At 40.2% G+C, this 25072-nt stretch overlaps 2 protein-coding genes across 2 annotated transcripts; one reads left to right on the plus strand and one right to left on the minus strand.

The window, feature by feature from the left end:
* Positions 1-904: 904 nt before the first annotated feature.
* LOC130176610 (cytochrome c oxidase subunit 8B, mitochondrial) lies at positions 905-2986 on the minus strand. The gene is made up of 2 exons (XM_056387790.1): positions 2741-2986; positions 905-1206 (listed from the first exon to the last, which is right to left on the minus strand). The coding sequence occupies exons 1-2, from the start codon at positions 2846-2848 to the stop codon at positions 1114-1116; spliced, it is 201 nt and encodes a 66-aa protein (XP_056243765.1). The 5' UTR covers positions 2849-2986; the 3' UTR covers positions 905-1113.
* Positions 2987-5468: 2482 nt separating this feature from the next.
* wu:fa25f02 (uncharacterized) lies at positions 5469-21777 on the plus strand. Its single transcript, XM_056387789.1, has 3 exons — positions 5469-5602; positions 9315-9692; positions 15689-21777. The coding sequence occupies exons 2-3, from the start codon at positions 9551-9553 to the stop codon at positions 16759-16761; spliced, it is 1215 nt and encodes a 404-aa protein (XP_056243764.1). The 5' UTR covers positions 5469-5602; positions 9315-9550; the 3' UTR covers positions 16762-21777.
* The last annotated feature ends 3295 nt before the right edge of the window (positions 21778-25072 follow it).

The raw sequence follows: 25072 nt of genomic DNA on the forward strand, positions 1-25072 counted from the left end.
CTCCAAGATCCCACGGCCGAGCCAGGACTCGAACCCTGAACCTTCTTGCTGTGAGGCGACAGCGCTAACCACTGCACCACCGTGCAGCCTTCACACCATTTCCTCAGGCTTAATTCATATTGTCATTAATAAGATAATGACAACAGTGTTATTTCAGTGTCCAAGAGTCCAAGGTGATCTATCATCTACATCTACACAGCCGTGCTCATATGTGTAAATAGAAGCCTGTATAAACTGTTTCATTCATTCTCATATTATAATGACAATGAATTACCACTGTAACTTGTCTTTTAGTTACCCAATTCAAAGCAGTTTCTAAAAATAATAGAAGACTGAATGAATATTGTTCTCTCCAGAAAGGAAATGATAGGGAGTTACACACCTCCCTTCTTTGGGCCTGTATTAACCAGAAGCGTTTTATCTTACAGAGCCAATAAATGGATGTATTAATAATAAATGTGTCGTAATGCAAACTAAAACACACCGAAACCCCTCTGAATGTAGCACGACAAAACAGCAATTTAAGATCACACCCATCAAAGTATTATTGTAATGTTTTTGCACAATGGGCATACTACACTATATTTGTTTTTTTGGACAAATTATGCCTCTAGTGTGGAAACAATTAGTTGATTAATCCATTAGCTGATTGGCAGAAAACGAAACACTAACTATGTGGAGATATCCACATAGTTAGACTGAGTGTCTTTGGCTTCGGGACTGTTGGGCAGACAAAAGTTATTATATAAAATGTCACCTTGTTTCTCAGTATTTTCTAAGTATTTGCTAAATTTTTAATCAATTGATAAAATAAAAACATCAACATGACTCGATCATGAAAATCTGTAGTTGCAGCACTGTATTCCTTATCGGTGTCATCAATCAGACGTCACACACACTGAGCCCAGTTTCCTTTACACTGAACATGTGTTTATTGGTGAGAGGTTTACAGGTGCACAGATGTACATTATCACAGGTCAGCTGGAAACAAGCAGAAAACTGAGCTCTCATCTCAGCAGCCGAGGATCGACGCAGCAGAGAGCTGGACGGGGGGACTGGGTTGACTGGCCGGCGTCTTCATCTGGACCGGACTAATCCTCTCTTCTTCTTCTTCTACTTCTTCTTGTAGTCCTCCAGGTGAGCCAGTATCCAGCCGGAGGGGCCCAGGATGGTCATCATCAGGACTGTCATGGCTATTGCTTGCTCCTGCGGGACACAAAGACACAAAGAGATGGTTGAACTTATGTTACTAGACTTCATATGAGACTAATAATGATAATAATAATAAATAATTATAGAATGTTAAATATAGTGTACACACATTAGTCCCAGAACACCAAAGAAGGAGACAAATGGTTTCATCCTTTCCGTCATATTTAGACCAGTTAATGATGAACAGCAGGTCAGACATGTGACAAACATTCCTCCTCTATACTTTTTTAAAATCTGTTTATTGCTTTTTTAAATGATAAGCATACAAAAACACATACAACCCCACCACACCCACTTACAAAGTAAGTAGATAAGTAAATACACACATTCCACATGTTTTGGTGAGAAACACTGAATGTTAACGTTGTTTACAAGAAGACTTTACAGGGTGCCTTTAAAACAGAAACTGTATGTAGATCATTGGTTTACATGTTGTTACATCCTGCTGCAGGCTACATATGTTTCATTTTTCTAATTTGTTTGTTTATGCGAAACATGTTAGTCATAAATATCCCAAATCAGTCTGTATATAAGTTAATAACCGTACACTGTAAGGTGACTGTAAGACTTCCTGCTGTAGAACAGAAAGTATCTAATGAAAGAACAACAAAGAGCTTTTTACCAAAGAAGGCGGCATCTTTTCACCCAAATGAGCAGAGGTGAACAAATCAATGCTGGTATCAAGCAAGATAAATTATCTGTAGCAACAACAACACTCTTTATTACACAGCTTCACAAAGTACAAACATTCTGTGAGCCTGCTGAGCTAAATATAAATGTAGCCGAGCTGATCATTAATCATCTCTGTGACTGACAATGTGAGCTGAGCACAAACACGTGCTCGCTCCCTAAACACCACCATTATTAATCTTTGATTTTAAATCGGTTCAGGTCAACCGTCAACACTCTGTCTGACTTTGACCAGCAGCAAGGTCAGTAAGTTGGCAGCTGCTCAACGGGACGCATGTGTTCACACACTCACAGTCACACTAAGTGCATTAAACTCCTGCACTGCTGTGTCAAACACAGTGAAATAATAAACTCTTAGCATTGTTCGGCTGTGGGTAATGTGGTGTGTGTGTGTGCAGTCTATAGCCTGTGGTTATATCTGGGCTGGCAGAGAGGTCTACGTGTTGGAATAAGGCGGAATAATGGCGAGATACTGACGCACTTATCGAAAGGGTTAAAAATAAATTCGTTTGATAAGTTTTCGATATCAGCATTGTGCAGGGAAAATAATTATATATACAATATTCAAAATTTCATGTAAATAAATAATAAATATTTGTAGAATGGGAGAAGTAATAATGTTTAAAGTTTGACGCAGGTCAGGCTGCGGGCAGGACCTGCTCCGTCACTCGGGCCAAGATGCGCTGTGCCGCGGAACAATGAGCGCGGCCGCTGACCGCTGACCGGTGACCGGTGTGGACTGCAGCCTGTTGCGGGAGGATCTGCAGCCTCTGTCGGATTATAGGAGTAGGCTACCTGCTGAGGTCATGTTAGGTCAGTGGAGGGAACATGAACTCACCCCTGCAGTGACATTGTGTTTGGCAGGTTTGGACGACAGATGAGCCGCGGAGACCAGCTGAGTCCTCAGCGCACTCCTGAACAACCGGGACACGGTGAGCAGAGACATAGCGACGGTTCGGTGCTGGAGGAAGACAGGGACAAACAATGACACCGCCGGCCTCACTTTCACTTTTTCTCTACGAGCCACCAGGCGGAATGTGTTTGTGTGCGTGTCTCAGTGTGTGTGTGTGTGTGTGTGTGTGTGTGTGAGTGAGAGAGAGAGAGAGAGAGAGAGAGAGAGAGAGAGAGAGAGAGAGAGAGAGAGAGAGAGTCTGCGTAAGCCCGCAGCTACGTCGGAATTTGATTGGCCGTGTCACCTAAATGACACCGTGACCGTTGAGCGCGGGACGCGTCCTCAGTTCACCCTCTGCCTTCAGCTGCTGGAAACAGCTTCCTCCAGCGCGCAGCTGCCGGACGCACTGACGCGCCTCATGGAGCCGCAGACACCTTTTAATGGTAGATTATAAAAGAGCCAGACAGGTAAAAATAATTACAGTCGTGTATCCTACATAGTGATTACAGAACAAGTGAAGAGACGCTTAAAGTGAGTCACATTGGACCAAACACATAACAGAGAATAAAAACAAACACATGAGAGAAAAACAAACAAAAACAAATAGATAAATGAAATAAGAAGAGAGAAAAAATAAATGATGATACTGATGGCAGAAAGTATCCAGTAGAAATAATAATAATGATGAAATGTGTGTGTGTGTGTGTGTGTGTGTGTGTGTGTGTGTGTGTGTGTGTGTGTAACAGAATAGATAGAATGGCATTGAGGTTTTGCATGTATGATGAGCATCCTACACACATAAACACACTACATCAACCTGTACACATTCATAATTATAACAAAGAAGAAGAAGAAGAACCTTTCTGGGTCTGATCCATCTACTTGACCTTAATCATTCCTTCTCAGACACTGTGTTCCTCTGATGAATGTGGTCTGTCATCACCATCCTGCACATAAGACAGTCTCAGTCCAGACTGTTCTGGTCTGGTCTGGTCTGGTCTACCCATGTCTATCAGAGCAGGAGCGTCCCTCTCTGTCTTCAAGAGTCTGTTGAAGACTCTCTTCACAGAGCGCCTCCTCTCCTAACACCTCTAACACCCTCACATGTCTAACTGGCTCCTACTGTGAACTTCACCTGATCTCCTTCACTTATTAAATAGATGTAGTACTTAGTTCTTACACTAAGGGCTCTACTGCTCTGAAGCTTCGGTGAAGTCGCTTTTAATAAAAGCGTCTGACAGATGAGTAAATGTAAATGTAAAACAAATATCATGTGTTCTTACATCAGCACGCCTCCACCAATGTTAACCAATAATAGCAGGTGGAGAAGGTGTGGCTGTGGAGTCAACGGCAGACAGCAACAGCAACAGTGCTACAGCTAACTTCAGTCCAGGACTTTGGTTTAGGTATCAACACACACCGTTTAGAAATATTGCAGTTTAGATTTTTTACTTTTAGGGTTGAAAATTTGAAAATTGTTCTCAGCTTCCAGTGATACATGTCATATGTCAAGAGCAAAATGACTTCAGAGCACTTAGAGACTCATGTAACTGTTGGTTTTTTTAGATATGACCTGTGTGACAAGTTGCCCCAGTCTCCCCTGGAAGTGATGGCTGTAGTAATAATTCCATAGTCACATTTATTTTAATAGTAGGCCCATTATGTACTCAGGTTAGGCAGCTTCATTTATGTAGCACAGTTCACACAGGCTCATTTAAAGAGCTTGGACACAAACAAAACAAAACAGGGAAAAAGTAAAGAGGTAAAACAGTGAGAGGATAAAATTCAAATGCAGGTCTACAACAACTTACATTTTAATACAATTTTAAGTAGAAATGTGTTGTTGATTGAACAGTTGAACCGCTGAGATAATGACCCCCTAGTGGATCATCAGTGAAGCGTTCACTGACCTCACAGACTGATCACCTGTCTCTGTGGGTCAGCGAAGTACACTCATTTTAAGAGGAACAACTGTGCACTTTCTTTTCATGCAATTGTCCACTCGTCCAATCATGTTTGCCCCTGCAGTTGGCCTCATTAACAAGGCCAGAGACCCGTAGTGTCACATTTGATACTTTTGCTATCTCATTCTGAATGTGCTGCAAGATTGCATCCACGGCAAAAAAGGATAGCTGGTTAGTAACAGGAAGAGTTAAAAGGAAAGAGAGTCAGGTGGTGAACTGACAAGTTATCTGTCCCCCTTAAACAAGAAAGAAAGTCATGAACGTTCAATCGTTATAATTTTAATAAAAAGTGCTCTGAGAAAGTATTATATGGTCTCCGTGTTGTCACAGGTTCGGATGTGGGCCGTCAGTACTGATCTATTTTGGGGGCCATGAGTTGGAAAAGGTTGGGAACCACTGACCTAATGGCTACATTAGTCACTTCAGGAAAGTGGAAGTAACAAAAATAATTAAAAAAAATGGAAGTGATGAAATGCTGATTTGAAATAAATTGCTTGTTGTAAACACTATTTCACAATAACATGTCAATCAAGTTGATCAAACCAATTGACAATTTATCACTCTATTTTGTAATCCATTTGCACTTTCATCAGCTCCATTTTATCAATTCATTTTTGTTACTTCCACCCCTCATGGCAAACAGCAGCAAGAGCAGGCTGTTTAATGTCGTCGTGTTTTTAGTTCGGTGGGACTGCAGAGGGCAGAATACACGGAGGATGAGTCCACGCTGCCAGAAATACAGGTGAAGAAGAAGACACTCACCTACATCCAGGAAGTGTTGAGCTCCCCGTGGATACCTGTCTGCGCCTGTTGTGTTCAATAAACGCACCACAGCAGATCGCCGGTAAGTCTACGAAATCACATAACTGTAGTTAGCATGCTAGCGGTTACATTAGCTTACTAGATAACCCACCTTAGCGAATATGGCTTGTTATCATTAGCTAGGCTAAAGTGTGGATGTTAACTGTGAGGGGGAGATGTCTGTTCACCGTTTAACGTTAACTCATGACATATCCACCCTGTTTACTGGCATGTTAACTAGCTGTAGCATCTTTAACATTAGTTCAGTCGATAACGTTTTTGGCAGTTTGAGTTTTAACTGCTTACACGTTACTTCCTGTTACTGTGTTCGTCGAATATGAGCTAAACTTTGGGATTACCGGTCTGAACTAACGCTGGTGACTTCGTCTTGGCCCAGTGTCACTACTTTCTGCTTTATTGACATGTATTGTGAGACACAACAGCACATTTTTAACATTAACTCGTAGCTTCTGTCAAAGGTTCCCAGTGCTCGCCGCCTCTGGGTTTAGTTGAGTGTTGTTGTGTATTTAAGTGGATGCCCTAAAGTCATGTTCCGTGGAGTGCCGGTGGCAACGTTAAACAGCCGTATTGTTTGAATGGAGTTTGGTTTTGAGGCTTTCTGACTTCAGTGCTGACTCCGCAGACATCCTGGTCTGTGTGTCTCCCACCACTTCCCTCCACGTAGGCAACGTTAATGACCTTTGAATACTCCGTTTACTTTTAGGGCAGGTCGTTGTGCAGAGTGTTTGTACTAAAGCTGAATGAAGCCCGTCCCCGTTAAAGCCTGTGTAGGCAGTAATTCTTGTGTGTGGCTGGGAAAAAAGTCCATGATCACCTCTCGGCATACATATTTTACATATTTTTCAAACTTTAGAAGATCCAATCTTGTCAGAGAGAGAGAGACAGAGAGACTATTGCAGATGCGTGGCTCAGATGGACATGTGTTAATATAATGTGCTATTAGATGGACAGAAGTTGTTGTGCTTCTCCTGAACAGGTAACAAGCTGCTCATGTCATTTCCTGTAATATCTCCATGTGTTGTAGTGGGTGGTTGTACAGGTAGATTTTCCGTGAAAGCAGGTGATGAGTGGCTATACCTTGTGGCTGTGTTGCTTGTTCCCATGACTGTATTTTCAAATTCTGGCATTTTCCTTTCTACATTTGTGCTTTAACTCGTGGTCCAGCTGTGAGACCCCACTAACTTTAATGATGATGGGTTTTCATATTGAATGGGTAACTTCTGTAATGTAAGATCGTTACAGAGATTCAGATTCCACTTTTTGTGAGGAACTCCTCATTGACCTCCCTTCACCTCATTTGAAGGCTAATATCTGATAACCATTTTTAGTTGGGGCTCCTAAAGAGTTATGAATTCTTGTATTTTTGGAGAATCAGAAACACACCTTTTTTAGTCCAACTTTAATTACATTACAATCACAAGTTTTTTCACGACAACAATTTCTTTCACCACAGACTCATGTTATTATGTTGTTCAGCTCTGACACCAGTTCAAGGCCTGTTAAAGGAGTATAGCTGGGGATTCAGAGCAGGTACTGCAGTAGAATTTGAACTAAAGTCCAGAGACTTGAAAATGTTTCAATACAATCAACAACCACAGCTTTTGTATGCAAAAACACCAGATTGTTCCTTAGAAAATCAAAATGGTTTAAACGTGGCGATATTTTGGTTTTTTCAACATAACAAAAGGAGGGAAAAACTAGAATCACCTCCTCATGGTTGTCTGCCTTCTCAACTCAGACTAGTTTCAGATTGCATCCCTGTTTATCCAGTCATATATAATATGAAGCATTTGTGTGAAATTTTGTCATAATTGCTGTGTGAAGTCTTGAGTAATGGCTAAAAAGTGTTTTGTGAGATCACACTGACCTTGACCTTTGACCATCAAAATCTAATCAGTTTCTCATTGAGTCCAAGTGGACATTTATGCAAAATATGAAGGGATTCCCTTAAGGATATCTCAAGATATTGCATTCATAAGGCCAAAATAATGTTTTGTGTGGCTACACTGATCATTGACCTTTTGACCTTTAGCCACCAAAATCTAATCAGTTCGTCTTGAATCCAGGTGAATGTTTTTACCAAATTTGAAGAAGTTCCTTCAAGGTTTTACGGAGATATTGTGTTCACAAGGCTAAAATCATTTTTGTGAGGTCACCGTGACCTTTGACCTTTTACCTTTTACCACCAAAATCTAATCAGTTCATCCTTTAGTGTTGATGTCCCTCAAGGCGTTACGGAGATATCGTGTCTAAGAGAATGGAAAGGACGGACAACCTGAAAACAATATGCCTCCAGTTCTGACTCGCCTGTGAGGAGGAATGAAAACTGACCGCCAAATGTTTTTTCATCACGGCGAATTTATTCAGCAAATGTACAAATAAAAATTGAATTCTGTATTTAAACACATATGAGATTATTACACTTAGTACTTGCATTATTTAGTGCCTCATTTTGTTTGGATTACAGTGAAAGCCTGAAATGAAGTGGTTTTTATTTCCAGTTGACATTGACCTTTCAGGAGAAAAAGTTCACTCTTCCACAACTTAGTAAAACAACTCTGTAAAGTGATTCCTACAGTGGCCTAACCCTGACGCGCTGCAACAGCCCAAAACACTTCCAATAAGAGAGCTCGAGCTTGTGGTCAAGGTGTTCCACTTAGTGCTCCCCCTAGAGGCCTGGAGCACTTCCGTTGTGATGCCTGAATATGCAGTGTTTTTTCTGTTGCATTTGTTTTAGGGGTTTGTGTGTTTTTTGTTGTTGCATCGTTTCTGTATTTGCAGCATGTTTGCTGTTAATGTTTTTGTTTAGGCTTCCTGCAGCACGTTTTTCCTTCGCAGCATGTTGCTGTTGTTGTATGTGTTTTTTGAATCTGCATGTTGAATCTGTTTATGAATTTGCAGCTTTGTTCTCCTGTTGGAAGTGATTTGGGATGTTGCAGCGCGTTTGTCCTCATCGGCCACCGTGAATTTCTTTCTATGAAAGGCTTCAGTCTTGTTGGATAAAGTGAACATTAGTGAGGTGCTGCTGCTTCTACTGCTCTAACTTACACTTTCATTGTTCAGACACTAGATGGTAGTCTCTCCTTACATCTGGCCTGTGTTGGACTTGCTGCATTTTTTTACACCTCATAGTGAATGCAATGTGTAATTGGTGTTATTAAGTTGGTAGTCTAGCTCCTGTGATGAGGTGTGAACACAGTTTTGTATCTTTGAACCATAAGCCTTTCCCAGAATGGCTGTAACCTACAAATTAAAATATGTGAATGTGTACAAATATGTGAATACTTCGTGCCTTCGACTGGATCATAGATCAAATCTTTGTAGCTTCCAGTACAATTTGTTTGGCAACACTGTCCCATGTGCCTGAGCCTGACCTGCTGGTGTGGTCGCATAGGGTCATCACTATTTAACAAAATGTTATTATGTTATATAACAATATACATTATTATAACAATATATTTAAAATGAATATATTATATAAAGTATATCAATAATAATACACATCATATTGTCATAATATCACTAGACTAGTATCATTTCATTTTACACTATTATATGATATTATATTGTTGTATAAAGTGTCTCAATGTTGATTTGATGCATTATCTGTCTCAAACAAGTTTCACGTCACTGCAAGTGGATTTTAAAAAAAACACTGAGTTGTAGTGAAACCAATTCCTGTTCTAATGGCTGCTGTTGACATGTGCTTGTGTTGGTGTTCTTGTCTTTTGTAGGTTGAAAAAGCGGATGCTGCTGTCACTTCCTCCTGGTCCCCATCCTCCTCCTTGTGTGTGCAAGTTGATTGCGTGCACTTGACTGTACCTGTCGAGCGTGTGCATGTATGTGTGTGAATTCAGTCTAGGCCTGTGTATGTGTGTAGCTGTTAGGTAGTGTGTGTGACTGTGTGTGTGTGTGTCTGTGTGTGTGTGTCTGTCTGTGTGTGTGTGTGTGTGTCTGTGTGTGTGTGTATATGTGTGTGTCCACCATGTCCGCACATCCTTTGACATTCCAGCTGAGTCCTTTGGTGTGTCTTCACCTCCTCTACCTGCTGCTGCTCCTCACTGACTCCTCCTCCTCCGGAGTATTGAAAGCTGTCCCAGATCCAGCTGCAGGTGAGCCCCTGACACAGCATAACACAGCACAAGCTAACTGTTCCACTGCATGTGAGTATGAGCCAGGATATAGACGTTCAGCGGCTACATGCTAGCACTGATAAAAGTCACAAATATAAATATGTACAGATGTTAATTGTTCCACTATGCAAAGATGTCCCTGTTTTTCAAACAAAATCTGGTAACTGACAGCTTTTTTAAAAACTGAAGTCACATTTTCAGTATTCAAGCTGCATTCCTACTTGACGTGCAAGAAAACACATGCAAATAGATAAAACACAAACGAATCCAGAACATCTTCATCAGTTTGACAACACATGTGCTACAAATACTCACAACACAACAGAAGAGTTTCCATGGGACGCTAAGAAGTGAAGAACCTGGCTGGAACTTGTTGTTCAATGCCAAAATGTGACTTATGAAGTTAAAAGCACTGAACAACAAGTGCGTCCCAGCAGGTTCCTCTGTTTTCTGCATTATGTTGAGCTCTCAGGGCCACCGTGGATTCCTCTGGTGTAGGTTTTAATTTATAGTTCAGCGTTGGTGATTTCACCACTTCAACAATCCCCGACATGTGTAAAGCGATATAAATCCAGCTTTCAGTGTGTCATAGTGTCGCAATTCAGCGATGTGCACAGACAGCAAAGAAAGCAAATAAGCTAAGTTTGCAAAATATTTATATGAGAGCAATTTTCAAAGGCCTTCACAGCAAAGACACAAGCAGGGAAGCTATATTCAAAACCTTTTCATTTTAAAATGGCATTTTAAAACTAAAACCATCTCCGTCCAGACGAGTGATTTAGCTCCATATCAGGAACGATCTCTGTCCATACTAACACACCTGAAAACACATATCACATGACTAGGGCTGAACAATATGCAAAAAAGATCATAATGTGATTATTTTGGCGGCTATTACAATTTCAGTTGGAGTGGTCTTTTTTTGCATTTTCACTTTCACTGAAGAAAATATAAAAATGATGGTGATGTGATTTTTGTTGGTCTTGCACGAAACAAACATGTTGCTTCACGTCTGGAGAATATGATTTGTAGGTCATTGTGTCTCTGTAGCACCACAACACTGATGGTGCTAACAATGCACAACAATGTGACACATTTTACCTTCATCAAAAAAAATTGCAGCTCCTGTGATTTGGATATTGCGATTGACCATATTATGATTTCGATATATATATATTTCGAATATATATTGATTTCGATATATATGTATTTTTTTTGTGATCAACTTTTTATTGCCTTTTGTTACATGGGATAGTTGTACATAGAATACAATTGCCAAGGATGACACAGTCACTAACAACAAGACAAACAAAACAAATAACTATATACATACCACCATTGCCTTGGAAAATTAAATTAGACAAAAAGTAGAAATAACAATACAATAAGTAGACCACAATATTTACAATAAGTAAAAAAAAAAAACACCAAACACACGTACACAAAAACAAAAAAAAACAAAACAAAAGTTTAGACAAACATTATACTAAAGCTAAAACTATACCCAAGACCAGCTTTTCACATAAGAAAAGGGGGCAGACTCTGTGTGTAGACTTTTTTATATTATCAAATTATTTTATCAGAGTTATAGGTATGTAAGAAAATGTGGGTCTGAAAGAGAACCAATGAGGGTAACCCAAGCCTCCACAGAGGACGCCCGGGCCTTATGGATTACGGCCAGTGTGAGGGCGATATCTATCTAAATGATTCATCCATTCTTTAATCGACGGAGACTCGAGAGAAAACCATGAGTGCATAATTGTCTTCTTGGCAGCAGTTAAACCTGCAAATATGATCTTCCTAAGCGCTAACCTGCTGTTATCCCTAAGGGAAGAATCATCATTAAACAGTAACAAAGTAGGGTGTGTAGGGATTGGAAATTTCACAATCTTTTCCAGATACTTGGCCTTATATTTTGATTGAATGTGCAGCCCTACATATGAGCATTCTCACACACTGTGCGAGCCGGTGTAAACAGGAAGTAGATTGTGTATTCTGCATTTGATTAGTTACAGAAAATACGAGGAACAACAAAGACAGTTGTAGAATTAAAATAGAGAATGGACAGCAGGTGAAAACAAAAGCAAAAGTGATGCGTTTTAAAACTAAAATGTTTTAGTGTGCATGGAGCCTGGTGGTCTACACAGATGAAGCTCTTCATTCAATACTAGAGAGATTATTTTCTGAAGGACAGATAAGTGGACAGTAAGTGTCATCTTCCATCAGCATTGTGATTGTGTTAGTAGATAAGATTAACATACAGAGCTCCTGTGTGTGGAATCTATCTGTGAATACAAGTTATTTTAAAATATTCTGATGGCGGTCATGATGAGACTGTGTTGCTTTCAGCCAGTGTCTTTCTTTGATATTAGCACCAGGTGGCGCCAAAGTCAACACTGTTAGGGAAGTCTCATTCTTTTTTCCCACACACAGGGAGATTATTGTGTCAACAAAGACTTGTTCCCTCACCAGGTTCACACCAGTCATCACTGCCACAATATAATATTCAATCACCTGTCCAAGCCTGCAGGCTCTGCTTCAAGGCAGCAAAGCCACTGACCCGTGCTATCTGAGAGAGCTCTGAGTTCTGTTACTGAGGTTACATGCATTTGAGAATTTTTGTGTTTAAATCCGATCCTGATGTAAAGGTATGGACGTGTGACAAATGACCATTCCAACTGTAATCATGAGTCATATCGCAATATGATTATTATTGCATATCATTGAGTGCTAATATCCAGGTTTTTCAACCAGGATTAGGGCCTGTCCAGAGGTCTCTACCACGAAGCAGGATTTAAGGTTATCGAGGTAACTTCAAGTTTAACTCGCGGTTTTCAGTCCTATGACGGTGGTCCACGTGTTACCTGGGTAAATCACCATGGTTACTGATGCTGAACTCCTAACCTGCTGTGGATCATTCCTACAGAATCCCGCCAGGAACAAAAGAGTTTATAATAAAGTGATAAATAATAACAACTAGTAGACTTTTTTTAATAAATGGACGGTTTTGCTGTTTGAGTCTTTCCATGTGTCACTCTGGTTTTAAAACAGAGCCTCTAACAAACAGAGGAGAGTTTATCATTAAATAACTACATAATAACTGTTGTAGCTTCATTTGCCCTGAACACAGATTCTTTAATGGACAGGATTCCTGACAGTGATGAAGCTTTTACTCTTCTTCATCACTGCAGCTCAGAACAACATGAGGAGAAATAACAATTAAACCAACAATGGTCCACACACTCTTCAATGTTTCCATGGTTATAAATGAAATTATATTAATATACTTTATTCATAGTTCTGACGATGTTGCTCTGTCACACGAACACACTCGTAGCTGGGCAGGTAAACCCTGAGTTTACTGAAGTCAGGTGATAATCAGCTTCACAGCGCAGGTTATCAGGATGGTTAGTGTTAGGTTCACTTAAGCCAGATAATGAAAAGTTATCCTGGGTATGTTGAACTTGCTTCGTAGTACAGGCGTCAGGTTTTGAAATCAAGACATGATGTTTACATGCACAACACATGACCGGGATACTTAGAGGACACGAGTGGGCATGTGAACCCGTCTGCAGTAGTGTTGCTCCTGAGAGATGTTTTTTTAATGTATTTGACTTTTATTTTCTTATCAGGTGTTTGTGCCTCAACCAAATATTCTTACAGAATTGAACTGAATTGAATTTCTTGCGCATGTATGCTGTTTTTCAAGGGTCTGGGCCAAACGGTTGGCTAACAAAGATGTTTTGGCAGAGTCTTTTACAGAGCCATATTGGCAAAACTGGGAGTGTTTACAAGATACTGAGCATATGGATAAACTGTGGATTACAATGAGCGAGTGGTTAGAGAAGTTTAGATGTGTGGTTCTTTTGATCTGCAGTAAAAACCAATGGAATGTATTATTCCTACATGAATTGAAGGTGACCGCAGCTTGTGATCTTTGTGAGGGAGCAGCTACTTTTTGAGTCTCACCAGAAAGCAAGATTAGAGTGGTATCCAGTTATCTTTGGGCTTAAGTTAACCTGCTCTGGAGCAGGTTAAGATCAAAACCTGTCAGCCCAACCACTGACCAAACACATCACTGGAAAAACTGAGTCATCATTCTTACAGGATCCTGACAGAGACATATTACTGAGTTTACAAATAGACGACCAGTAACTCAGAACAGGACAGTAGAATAATATAGTTGTTCTAGTCTTTTCATTTCAGCACTGGTTTTAAAACAAAGCTTCTAACAAACAGAGAAATTACTACACTAAATACATAATGACAATGAACTCTTTCACACTCTCAGATGATAACTGGAAATAAACTGTTCCCCTGCCGCCTATTTTAAAGATCCATATAGTATAAAGGTAGATGTCCATGTCTTCTTATATTATAAAGACGGTCTAGGTTCTCAGTGAGGATGATGGTGGTGTAGCTGAAAGTAGATTTACAACTTCATGGTTTTATGCCTCCGTCAACCAGTGAAGTTGCATTTTTCAACCATGTCTGTCCAGAATTATATAATATATGTAGTGAAGACTTTAAAGGAATTTATAAAGTCTAAAGTTAGATGTTCATGTGTTGTTTGATTATAGATCAGGTCTAGGTTCTATATTAATAGTGTGAAAGTATCAAAGCCTCAGTCCACAGAGAAATGCACACATTTATTGGATCACTAAGAAAACAGTCAGCCAATCAGAGGAGAGGCTCAGAGCCTCCTCTCTTCTTATTGGCTCACCGACTTGTTGAGAGAGAAGCCTGAGAGAGGAGATGTAAAACTACACTGAGATGGTTTTTGGTTGTTAAAACCACAAATATATCTTCTTATGGATCAACACTTCAAATAAAACACTGGAGAAGAGGAAAATATGGAGTTTTAAAGAAATAATCCACACACTGTTAATTAGCTCCCATGACTATAAAAGCAACCTTTCAGTCAGACAGACCTTGTCAGACATGAACTACTTTTCTCCTCTGCTGCTCTATGCATTCAAGTTTTTATGTTCATTACATATTTGTAATAGTTTGTTTCCCTTAAACTGAATTTTCCTGCTGGTAAATTTCAAATTGAATTTAATCTCACTTCATATTAAATACTTACTTCTTTTTTTGTTGTTTTTATTTTTATTTTTATTTATCATCACTTTGGAAATACAATATAATGCCCAACAGTAGTAACATAACAGAAACAAAGACAAACAAACACATACACAGTGCCAGGGGTTATATACAAAGTTTGACACAATCAAATACAAACTTAAAACGGTACAGTAAAAAAAAAATTTTTTTTTAAATAATATATATATGAATATGTTAAATTTGGAGCAAAATTTGAAGATTTTCACAGATTTTCTATTACATTAGGTTGATAATGTTCTAATGTAGGACTCTAAAGAAGAGACTCTAAAAAAAGCAAAAAGACTCTTTAAACTCTAGTAAGCCAAACAATACATGAGATGCCGTGCCACAGGAGTGTGTTCACAAACCCAAAACAGTGCAAAAAAAAAGTGCAGGTTACATCAGTGTCCTAGGAGGATAACAGTGATGTATGATCTTTAAAGAAGGACTGAGAGGATGAACCCACTCTGTGTCGCTGTTCTGACACTGACGACCCACCTGCTGCACAGTGAGTCTCAGCTTCTACCCTCCTGCAGATGGTACTGAGTATCAGGACATTAAAACCTATGACATGACGGATGTGAAATGGCCACGAGTGAATATATAATAGATAGATGTGGGGGTGTGGAGTAAAACTGATGTGTCGGATGCTGCAGATTTTATGTTTATTGCTGTTGGTTTTATTACCTCCACCACCTCTACTGTTATGTTTTCACCCGTGTCTGTTTGTCTGTCTGTCTGTTTGTTTGTTTGTTTGTCTGCAGGATTATGCAGAAAGGAGGGGTCATGGGTACATTTTGGGGCAGATCTGAATCATTTACAAATAGATTTTTTTTTGAGCTTGGTCACTCATGCAGTCTGTTGTTCCCCAGGTGGTAATGATGGTGTCAGTCAAAATGCAACAGCCAAGGATTCCTCAGGGTCCAGATCCAGTGATCTGCAAACGGTCAGACCACTAAACCAATCTGCAGAAGGAAGCCATTTGTCCACAGCCTCACCATCCAATCAGCAGCCAGCATCACCAGACTATCAGCCTACAGCTCCTCTTCCTCCTACCATCGCAGGCTCACCCACGCCAGCTCATACTGGAGCCATCACAAGCACTGGTACTAATACATCAACCACTGCAAGGCCTGATGGGAATGTACTCATAGCCACTGTAGTGGTGACCTCTACAACCACAACGACAACCGCAACAGCACCATCATCTACAACAACCACAACAGCGCCATCATCTACAACACTAACCACAACACCACCATCGTCTACAACCACAACACCACCGTCGTCTACAACCACAACACCATCGTCTACAACCACAACACCATCGTCTACAACCACAACACCACCACTGTCTACAACCAAAACACCACCGTCGTCTACAACCACAACACCATCGTCTACAACCACAACACCACCGTCTACAACCACAACACCACCATCGTCTACAACCACAACACCACCATCATCAACAACCACAACAACACTAATGTCTGCAACAACACCACCACCACCACATCTTCCAACAACAGTAAAAGCAACAACCACTCTTACAAGTGCTGCAACTGTTTCCACTACCACAGCTACAAAGATGACGCCTCCATCATCATCAGCTGTCATGCCACAGCCAAACAGCACTGGGATGCCACCATCTCAGACCACAAGGCCATCTACTGTAACTGCTACCAGTGCCAGTTCTTCAGCCAATCAGAATGAGCCGGTTGACTCGTTCCCGAGGCAACCGGCGGTAGAAGTAGCAGGCGGTGCTCTGACCAGCCAGCTGGTGGATACAGCATCTCTACTGGCTGTCCTGCTCTTCGGCCTGCTCTTCTTCTTGGTCACAGTGGCTGTGTTCGTCACGCAGGCCTACGAGAGCTACAGGAGGAAGGACTACACCCAGGTGGATTACCTGATCAATGGCATGTACACAGACTCTGGGGTGTGAGGGTGGAGGAGGTTAAGCACAACTCGTGGAGATTGTTTTTGCGCTTGCAGTCAGAGACTGGAGACAGGAGGATGGTGACACGCTGGTGCTTCACAAGGTGAAGATCCTGTGCTGCTGTCACAGTGAGGGGAGAGGTAAGAGCGGACTGAACCGAGCACCAGCTCACTGAACAGACTCTGACTCTCACCACAGAAGTTCCACTTAACGCTTTCTTCTCATTTTGCTTCTTTTTCTTTGATGGTTTGAATGTGAAGAGTTTGGCTTGTCCCGTTTTTGCCAGATGTTAATGTTACCTGGATGTGACGCTGGTTCTATGAGAACATGCGCGGCCCAGTAACACACCAGTCTCCTCCACGTCGCTGTTGTTGGTTCCAGAGTGACTGGACCAGTCACTAGCTTACAGGGCTCAACAGATGACCTCGTCAGTTGAGGTTTCATTTCCAGGAGAGCTGCTCTGTTTGTAATGACATGAAAAAGACTAAAGTGGATGGTTTTTGTTTGTTTTTCAAATAATTGCTAGATGAAAAATTTAAAAATTGGTTCCTTTTTTTTTTTTTTTTTTTTAGTTATTGTCACCCTGCAGATGAATGTAGTCACAGAGAAGTCTTGTGCTCATTAAAGACGAGGGCTGTTACTTGAAGCAGTTCAAGTTTGTTCTAAAATGAGTTTGAACGCAGCCCCTACAGCTTAATGCATTTTCCACACATTCAGTTTTGAATAGAGGGGACAGCCCTGTTAAGGACCAAAGCATATTTGTGACTACTACGTCTGAGATGTGACTTTCAGTTTCTAGTAATTCATCAATTACTTATTCCCATTAAAAAGACCACAGAAGTGACTAATTGACTAAAAATCTGAAAGCAAACCCAGACCCTTGATTCAAAAACAACACTTGAAATATGGAAAACAACTTCATTGTGAAACAATCACATTTTGACTTGTGGCCTTGATCAGGGTCAAATCAGAAGTTGTTACCAACATTTCAGGTGTGTTCACTTTGAGTTTGACCTCCAAATAAAGAGGTTTACAATATCTGGAGAAACTATTTACAACCTGTCTGTTTAAATGCAATTACTCCAGTGAGTAAAGTGGCATTTTAACTGATAGAAAAGATCCAAAACTACAAAAATAAGATGAAAGTTGTAAAAGATTTATTACAGTGGAATAATCATTTACATGTAGCTGTCTGAAGTACCAGTTCCATCAGAAGCAGTAGTGTGCGTTGAAAAAGATCTGACCTGAGTGAGAGATCTGGACTTGAAGTGGCCTCGTCCACACTTTAATGAAAATGGAAAAAACCTCAGGATTCAACAGAAGTATTAAAGTTTTCTCAGAAAGACATTAGAATTTGACACAGGTACTCCTGCCAGCTGAGCACAGTGAAAGATGTATTTCCATCACTCTTTGTTTAGTTCCCCTGCTGCTGCTGCTGCGTCAGGGCCAAAGATATGAAAGAGAGAGAGAGAGAGAGAGAGAGAGAGCTGAGTCAAGTCATGCAGTCAATGATTTCATCATCTGTCAGTCTGTTAATTGTCGGCTCTCTGATGACGTTAAAGAAGACAGTCAGGCAGATTGTAAAAAAAACCCTTCATTCACTTTATACTGAGAAATGATCAAATCCATCCCAGTTACATAAAATACTTGATCAATAATTATAATCAGACAGAGCAGTGAGGTCTTACTGTGCATATCTTGGAATGAGAGCGGAAGCTTTGTGGAGACGGTCTGCCAGTGTATTCCAAACAATGGTCACTGAATTAACCTTTGTTTACCCACATGAAGTACGACTGAAGGTGACGGTGTTTGCAGACTGTTTATACTGACAGTGTTGGTGTTTGTTAACACATCTCTCCATTTCATTTCATGACAGACATTTTGGGAAATAGCTTTGTCTGCTGTAAAACCCACACTTCACCAGAAAATCCTTTAGGCTCATCATTTACAGGGTCCAGGATGTTTTTAGCTTAGCACAAAGCTGGGGTCCAGTTAGTGTTTACCAAAAGAGACAATAACACACTCCAATACTCACCCAAAGCAAAGGTTTTGTTGCTAGGCGACATCTAGTGGTCGTAGTAATGATGACAGGAGCAAAGGGAAAAGTGTGGTGATGTGGAGTGAAGAGAGACAAAGTCCACGTCAGGAGGAGGTTGTGATGGATGGATGAATATGAAACGAGAGCGGGGTTCGATTCCCATGTTACTATATCACTTAGAGTGGGTTCATCTAAACTGGAACTTGCAGGTTTAAGTACAGTGATCTCCAGTGGCATTAGATGATTCCTATATGTCACAGGAACCAGGTTTCAGAAAAAAATATGAGTTCAGCTACAGCCAATGATCTGATAACGGCATGGTGAAAATGTGTTTCTGCTTTAAACTGCAGCTTCAGGGTCACTGTAGGTTACTTGACCACATAAGATTGTTGCAGACAATATACTAGGCGGCCGACATGCAGTAAGGACTCAGCCTTGTTTGTGGTATGTGCTGTACCAGGTGAGCTACCGAAACACCCTGTCTTCAGTGTGTTAAACCTTAAACCCCAGCTGAGACAGTGACAGACCAACAGCTCCACAATAACATGTTAAGACTCATGTTAAAACCGGATGCAGATGGAGCTTGTAGCCTAGCTCTATGGAAGAGTATTTTTTCATTTGATGGAGCTAGGCTAACACTTTGCCCTGCCTCCAGTCTTTGTGCTAAGCTAGTGTCTTACTGGAGATCTGTACAATATCAAATAAAAACTCTCAGTGATCTCATGTAACTGTGGTAAACAGCAAAAAAACAGTATTTCCCAAAGGCCCAACAGTTTTTTTTTTTAAAAGTCTTATGATTTAACTTTCATTATGTTATTGTTATTCACTGATGTGGCGACATTTCAGCAGGTTTTTCAGTGTTTGTTGTGCATCATGGGAAAGGGGCCATACCAGATTGTTTATTTCAATACATTTGATATTTTTCCTCACAATGAATGTATTTTTGAACACTCAGCTATTTTGAAAATATTGGCTTGTTTGTCCTCTGTGTTAATGCATTGTCTGTCCCTGAACAACTTCCTGGGTTAGATTTAGTGTGAAACCGCTAAATAGATTCTTCATAGATATTAATACTGAATGTACCTCACTGTACATTTTCTCATGTTTTTGTTGAGATGTTTTGAATTTCACTGATGAACATGAATCTTAAGCCATTCATCTACTTACTTTTAATACATCTTAGGACATTTTCCCATAATTCAATATGTTGTGACTTTGTTTTCTAATGGCTGAAGCTCATGAGATATTTTTCTGTTAGAACAATAATGTTTAAGCTCTTATTTCAATTCAAAAATGTGAAAATAAACCTTGTGAGTTGTTGCAGTAACATTGGAGATGAGGCTACGGTGGCCCTGAGAGCTCAATCCACTGCAACTTAAAAAAACCCATGCAAACAGACAAAACACAAACAACTTTAGTAAACATCTTCATCAAATCGACAATACATGAGCTTCAAACACTCACAACATAAGTGTTTCCAGGGGACACTAAACAGTGATGAACCTGGCTGGGACGCACTTGTTGATTTTTTTTTTTTTTTGTGAATTTTGAAGTTAAAAGCGTTGAACAACATCAGCAGCAAGTGTGTCGCAGCCAGGTTCATCACTTTTTAGTGTCCCCTGGAAACACAAAAAAGCGCCGTGCACTGAGCTTTCAGGTCCACGTATGAGGGACATTTAAAAACACTCTGCGAATCAGTGAGGAATTCTGATGAAGTGATGAACACGTACTCAGTATGTGTTGCATCTGCTCTAGTTATGAACAATATATGACATGAAGGCTTATTAGCCCACGTGCTCTTCATAGTTTGTGTGTTAAGAAAAACACATCCCAGAGGTCGGTGTCCATGCTACACACTGAATTACTGTTGCCTTTTCTCTTTTCTCCATCACTTTGTGTTGGTTTACTTCTTCGTGCATGGTTGATGGAACTTTGCCAAATAATCACTGAAGCACATTATTGTATGATAAAGCCAAGGGAAACGTAAAGCCATTTTCAACACGTGACTGACTGAAAGGATGATGTGAACTGTGTTCCATTATGGATGGATCTGAAATCTCACAGCACATGATGTCTTAAAAAGTCATGTTTGTGTTCTTGTGTATTTCTGCAGTGTATACAGTGCATTAAGTTTTGACTTACGTTTTTTTTTTTTTTTTTTTTTTTACTGGACCTGCCAATTTTGTGTTCATTTTCCAATTTACCATATCTTTAAAGATGATGCCACAACTGACTTGTTGTTTGTTGCCAGAATCTTTTATGTGTGCGTGCATGTGTAAGCAAGCAGCATTTGGAGAAATGTCTGTTTTACAGAGCTCATTGATACAGAAGCAGATAAAGACATTCATTTGCGATAATTATTTTGTCATTGCAAAAAAACAACCTTTTGTTTCTCATGAAAATTAATGAACCATGGCTGTTCTCAGCTTCCATACATTATGTTTTCTCATCATCACAAAATAACAATTTCTCGATGTCAGGATAACCCAAACATCTAACGATCATTAGATACAGATATTCACTCGGACTTGGAAATCAGTGTGTGGTGCAGAGAGGTGGTTACCATGGAGGAAGCGTCTATTGTTCACTAGTAATCATGAGAGAAACATCTGTTTGTCCTGACATCACAAAAAATCATTCAGTGATCATGGAAGCAGCCATCTGTGAGACTGACTGAAGTCTGCAGTGATGGCAGAAATTGCTCCTCTGGTTAGAATGAAGTAAACAGATTTACCTGGAGGATGTCACTATGTCATTTACATCAGTGGAGCAATTTCAACATTTGATGATTTTGAGTTTTATGATGTCATCGATCCTGAACTGAGCTGTTCAACATCATGGAAACAAAGACTGGTGGATTGTGTTTGCGATGTCTGATGTGCAGAAAGTCGAGACACCTGCCATGTGCCAACTCAACATTGTACTAATGCACTTTGAAAAGATATTTTTACTTAAGAGAGAATAAATAATATAAAAGAACTAAATTGATCTTGTGGTGTTTGAGTCGATCAATGTCTGATCTTCTGTATAATTCATAACTGCGAGCTGCAGTGCAGTTAGTGTGATACCATCACTCCTCGTGAACGGAGCACTCAGGGATCAAAGCTGCAGTGCCAGGTGTAGCCAGCGGTTCGGTTTCAGCACATCGATCTGCTCACCACATTTCTCACAGCTCCACCTCGGCCTCGGGGCTCTGAAGGATGCACAACAAGTTCAACTTGGCTTCTGTTTCATGTCTTTTGTAAAAGGTGAAATATTTTTATTGGTGTGCTTTTCTGAGCTGGTCTTGCTTAATCAAATGGTGAAATGCATGCTAATAAAATTCAAGTGTGTTAAAGGTTTGGAAAGAGAAGGGAGCATTTTGGCTCTGGAATAATATTTATTTTTTCCAACCCTACCTCATAGCTCCAATACCAGGTGTAGATGAAATGCTCCAAACCAGCTTCAGCCTTTGGATTCATTCATTTCAGTACAACTGAACTCTCTATTGAGTTAGTCCATCAATGAATCTCATGTCTGTGTTATCACAAAATCATCAGTCATGTAGTAATCATACGGATTATAGTCTGCACACAGTGTGTCACACTATTGCACTATTGAACAGGTGCTGTTAGCATGCTAAAATATGCTGTAATGACTAGGATAGGCAGTGATGAAGAAGAAGACTGTCAGCAGGTAATCGTAATGTGAACAGCGCTGGATTTTAAATAGTTGGTTCTGCAAATGTTTGATGAGGAAGTTTTACTTTGTAACACTGAATGGAAACAGTTTTGTTTGTTTAAGTCCTGATAAAGTTTAGTTCAGTTATTTATTTAAAAGGGACAATGCAGTTTAACATAGTCCCATACAAAGCATGAACCTGAGCATTTGTAGCTGTTGCTAATTTCCAAATCTTGTCCCTTATTGGGCAACAGCAGTCCAGCCAAAAAGTCTATGATCTAAACTGACTGACTGATCATATTTCCACCACTGGTCAGCTGAGTTGCAGTCTGCTGAGCCTCTCTGGTTTCCTGACTGTTCTGGAACTGCAGGGAAGAGGAGGAGCACTTCAAATACACTGAGCCTCACCTCCATTACGGCAAATAAACTACTTTCTTTCCATGTATCATTATTACTAAAGAAGGCAGATCAATAACTAAACATAAGACACAGAGAGAGAGAGGGAGGGAGAGAGAGAAGTCATCGGTAACGAGGCTTCGTACTAATGACTATGATCAACTCTACATATGAAACAGAGGGAGTTAGACATAAAGACCTGCCTCTAATAAAAGTCTGTGACGTTCTGGAGTTGAAGAAAATAAAGACTAAACTATTGTGGATCCAGACAGAGGCTGTGCTCTGTGTGAGTGTTAGGTTCACTGAATGTAGGACCACAAGATGCAGACTCAGGACACCGAATAGGATGAGAATCACAAGTTTATTTTGTATAGAACCAGTAAGGAGGCTGAGGGCCGATGTGGATCCAGGCTGTGGAGCTTCCAGAAGGTGAGTAGCTGAAGCAGAGCTGGTTGATGAGAGGAATGGAGCCAGAAAGCAGGACACAGGAACTAGACACCGGAGAATCACAGGTTAGAGCCAAAATCACAAAAAAATACAAAGTAGTCAAACAGTAGTCAGAGGTTTACCACGGGTGGGTAACGGACAATCTGGCGATGAGTGGAAGAATGAACTGGTCTTTTATCCTGCAGAAAGTGTAGGTGGCTTGATCGTGAGATGAGCAGCAGGTGAGTGATTGCAACGGTTGTACAGCTGATTCCAGTTGACCTCCAGGCGCCGCCCCAGCTCCAGACAGACAAAGACACACCCACAAAAGGAGAAGGGAAAACACGGAGAAAACACAGGACCGTGACAGTGAGAGACTCAATAAGAAAAACACACTGTCTCTATAACTTTCTCTTTGAGCAAACATTTTATATGTGAATACAGCCAAACTCACAGCTCAGTCTGTCTTTAATTTATGTGTTTGGTGATTTTGTCTTGTTTCAAAGAGTGACTGAAAACCTCCTGTGAATCTGGTCATAAACTCGCATTGTTCATGAAAGTGCTGAAATGTCATATAATAAAGAAATAAAGGAACCTGCTGGACAAGAGACAGTTTCCTTCAACATGAGAACTTTCTACCCTGTTCATATTCTCGTGATCATCCACGACAGAGGTGGAGGTGTGTTAAAAATACTGCGTGACAAGTAAATGTCCTGCATTCACAGGATGTACTGAAGTAAAAGTACAGAAGAATTATCAGCCAAATGTGTGTCTGTTGAAAGTATATCAGATTATATATTTTTTTATTCCTCTGCGCCGGCAGCAGTTAGAGCTGGAGGAATATTGTTTTCAGGTTGTGGGTCCGTCTATTCCATTCTCATGGACATGATATCTCACTAACGTCTTGACAGAACTTCTTCAAATTTGGCCCAAACATTCACTTAGACTCCAGCATGAAGTGATTAGATTTTGGTGGTTAAAGGTCAAAGGTCAAGCTCAATTATGACAAAATTTCACACAAATGTTTGATATTTTCTATGACTGGATAAACAGGATGTAACCTGAAACTAGTCTGAGACAACCACCAGGAGGTGATTTAGTTTTTATTTGTTGCATTCCACATAATAATGCTTAATGCATAATAAAGCAGCATTTTAGTAAAATACAGCAGGTAGAGTTTGTGGCTATTTTTAACAACTTTTGAGAATCATTTACCTGAAAACTTTATCTGGAGTCACTGATTCATACCAGACATTCAAACACCACATATAAAGGGGACCTATTATTCTTTTCTGAGTTTTCCTGACTTTTAGTGTGTTGTACAGGTTTTTGTGCATGTAAATGGTGTTGGAGTCACAAGGATCAAAGTTTACACCAAAGGGAAAAACTCTGTCAGGGCAAAAACCCAATTTTCTCCTTTGTATTGACATAAATACCTCCCTTGGTGCTGCCCACCTGCAAGCTGGACACCCCCTACAAGCTTGGCACGCCCCCACACAAGGCACAGCACATAACTACTTTTTATTTATATTTATTTATTTGTGAAGACCTCTTGTCTTGATTTTGACTGTTCTTTTTTAATTGGTCTATTAAAGGGAAATACTAAGAAGCTGAAATCCTTTAAAACTGAGGCAACATCCACACTACTAAGGTTTTGTTTTAAATCTCACCTATTTTGCTACGTTTCCTCTTGCCGTCCACACTACCTCAGAGTTTTCCAGGCCCAAAAATGGAGACTTTCAGAAACTCTGCTTTTATTTTGAAAACTTTGGGGTTGTGTTTTATTTTGAAAACTCT

This window comes from Seriola aureovittata, chromosome 10 (genome assembly GCF_021018895.1).
Source record: "Seriola aureovittata isolate HTS-2021-v1 ecotype China chromosome 10, ASM2101889v1, whole genome shotgun sequence".
Lineage (NCBI taxonomy): Eukaryota > Metazoa > Chordata > Actinopteri > Carangiformes > Carangidae > Seriola > Seriola aureovittata.

Excerpts from the sequence above, each read along its gene's own strand:
- wu:fa25f02 (XM_056387789.1), top strand. The coding sequence starts at position 9,551 with ATGTGTGTGTCCACCATGTCCGCACATCCTTTGACATTCCAGCTGAGT. Across the intron at positions 9,693-15,688 it reads TGTCCCAGATCCAGCTGCAG|GTGGTAATGATGGTGTCAGT; the intron begins GTGAGCCCCTGA and ends GTTGTTCCCCAG.
- LOC130176610 (XM_056387790.1), bottom strand. The coding sequence starts at position 2,848 with ATGTCTCTGCTCACCGTGTCCCGGTTGTTCAGGAGTGCGCTGAGGACT. Across the intron at positions 1,207-2,740 it reads AACACAATGTCACTGCAGGG|GAGCAAGCAATAGCCATGAC; the intron begins GTGAGTTCATGT and ends TGTGTCCCGCAG.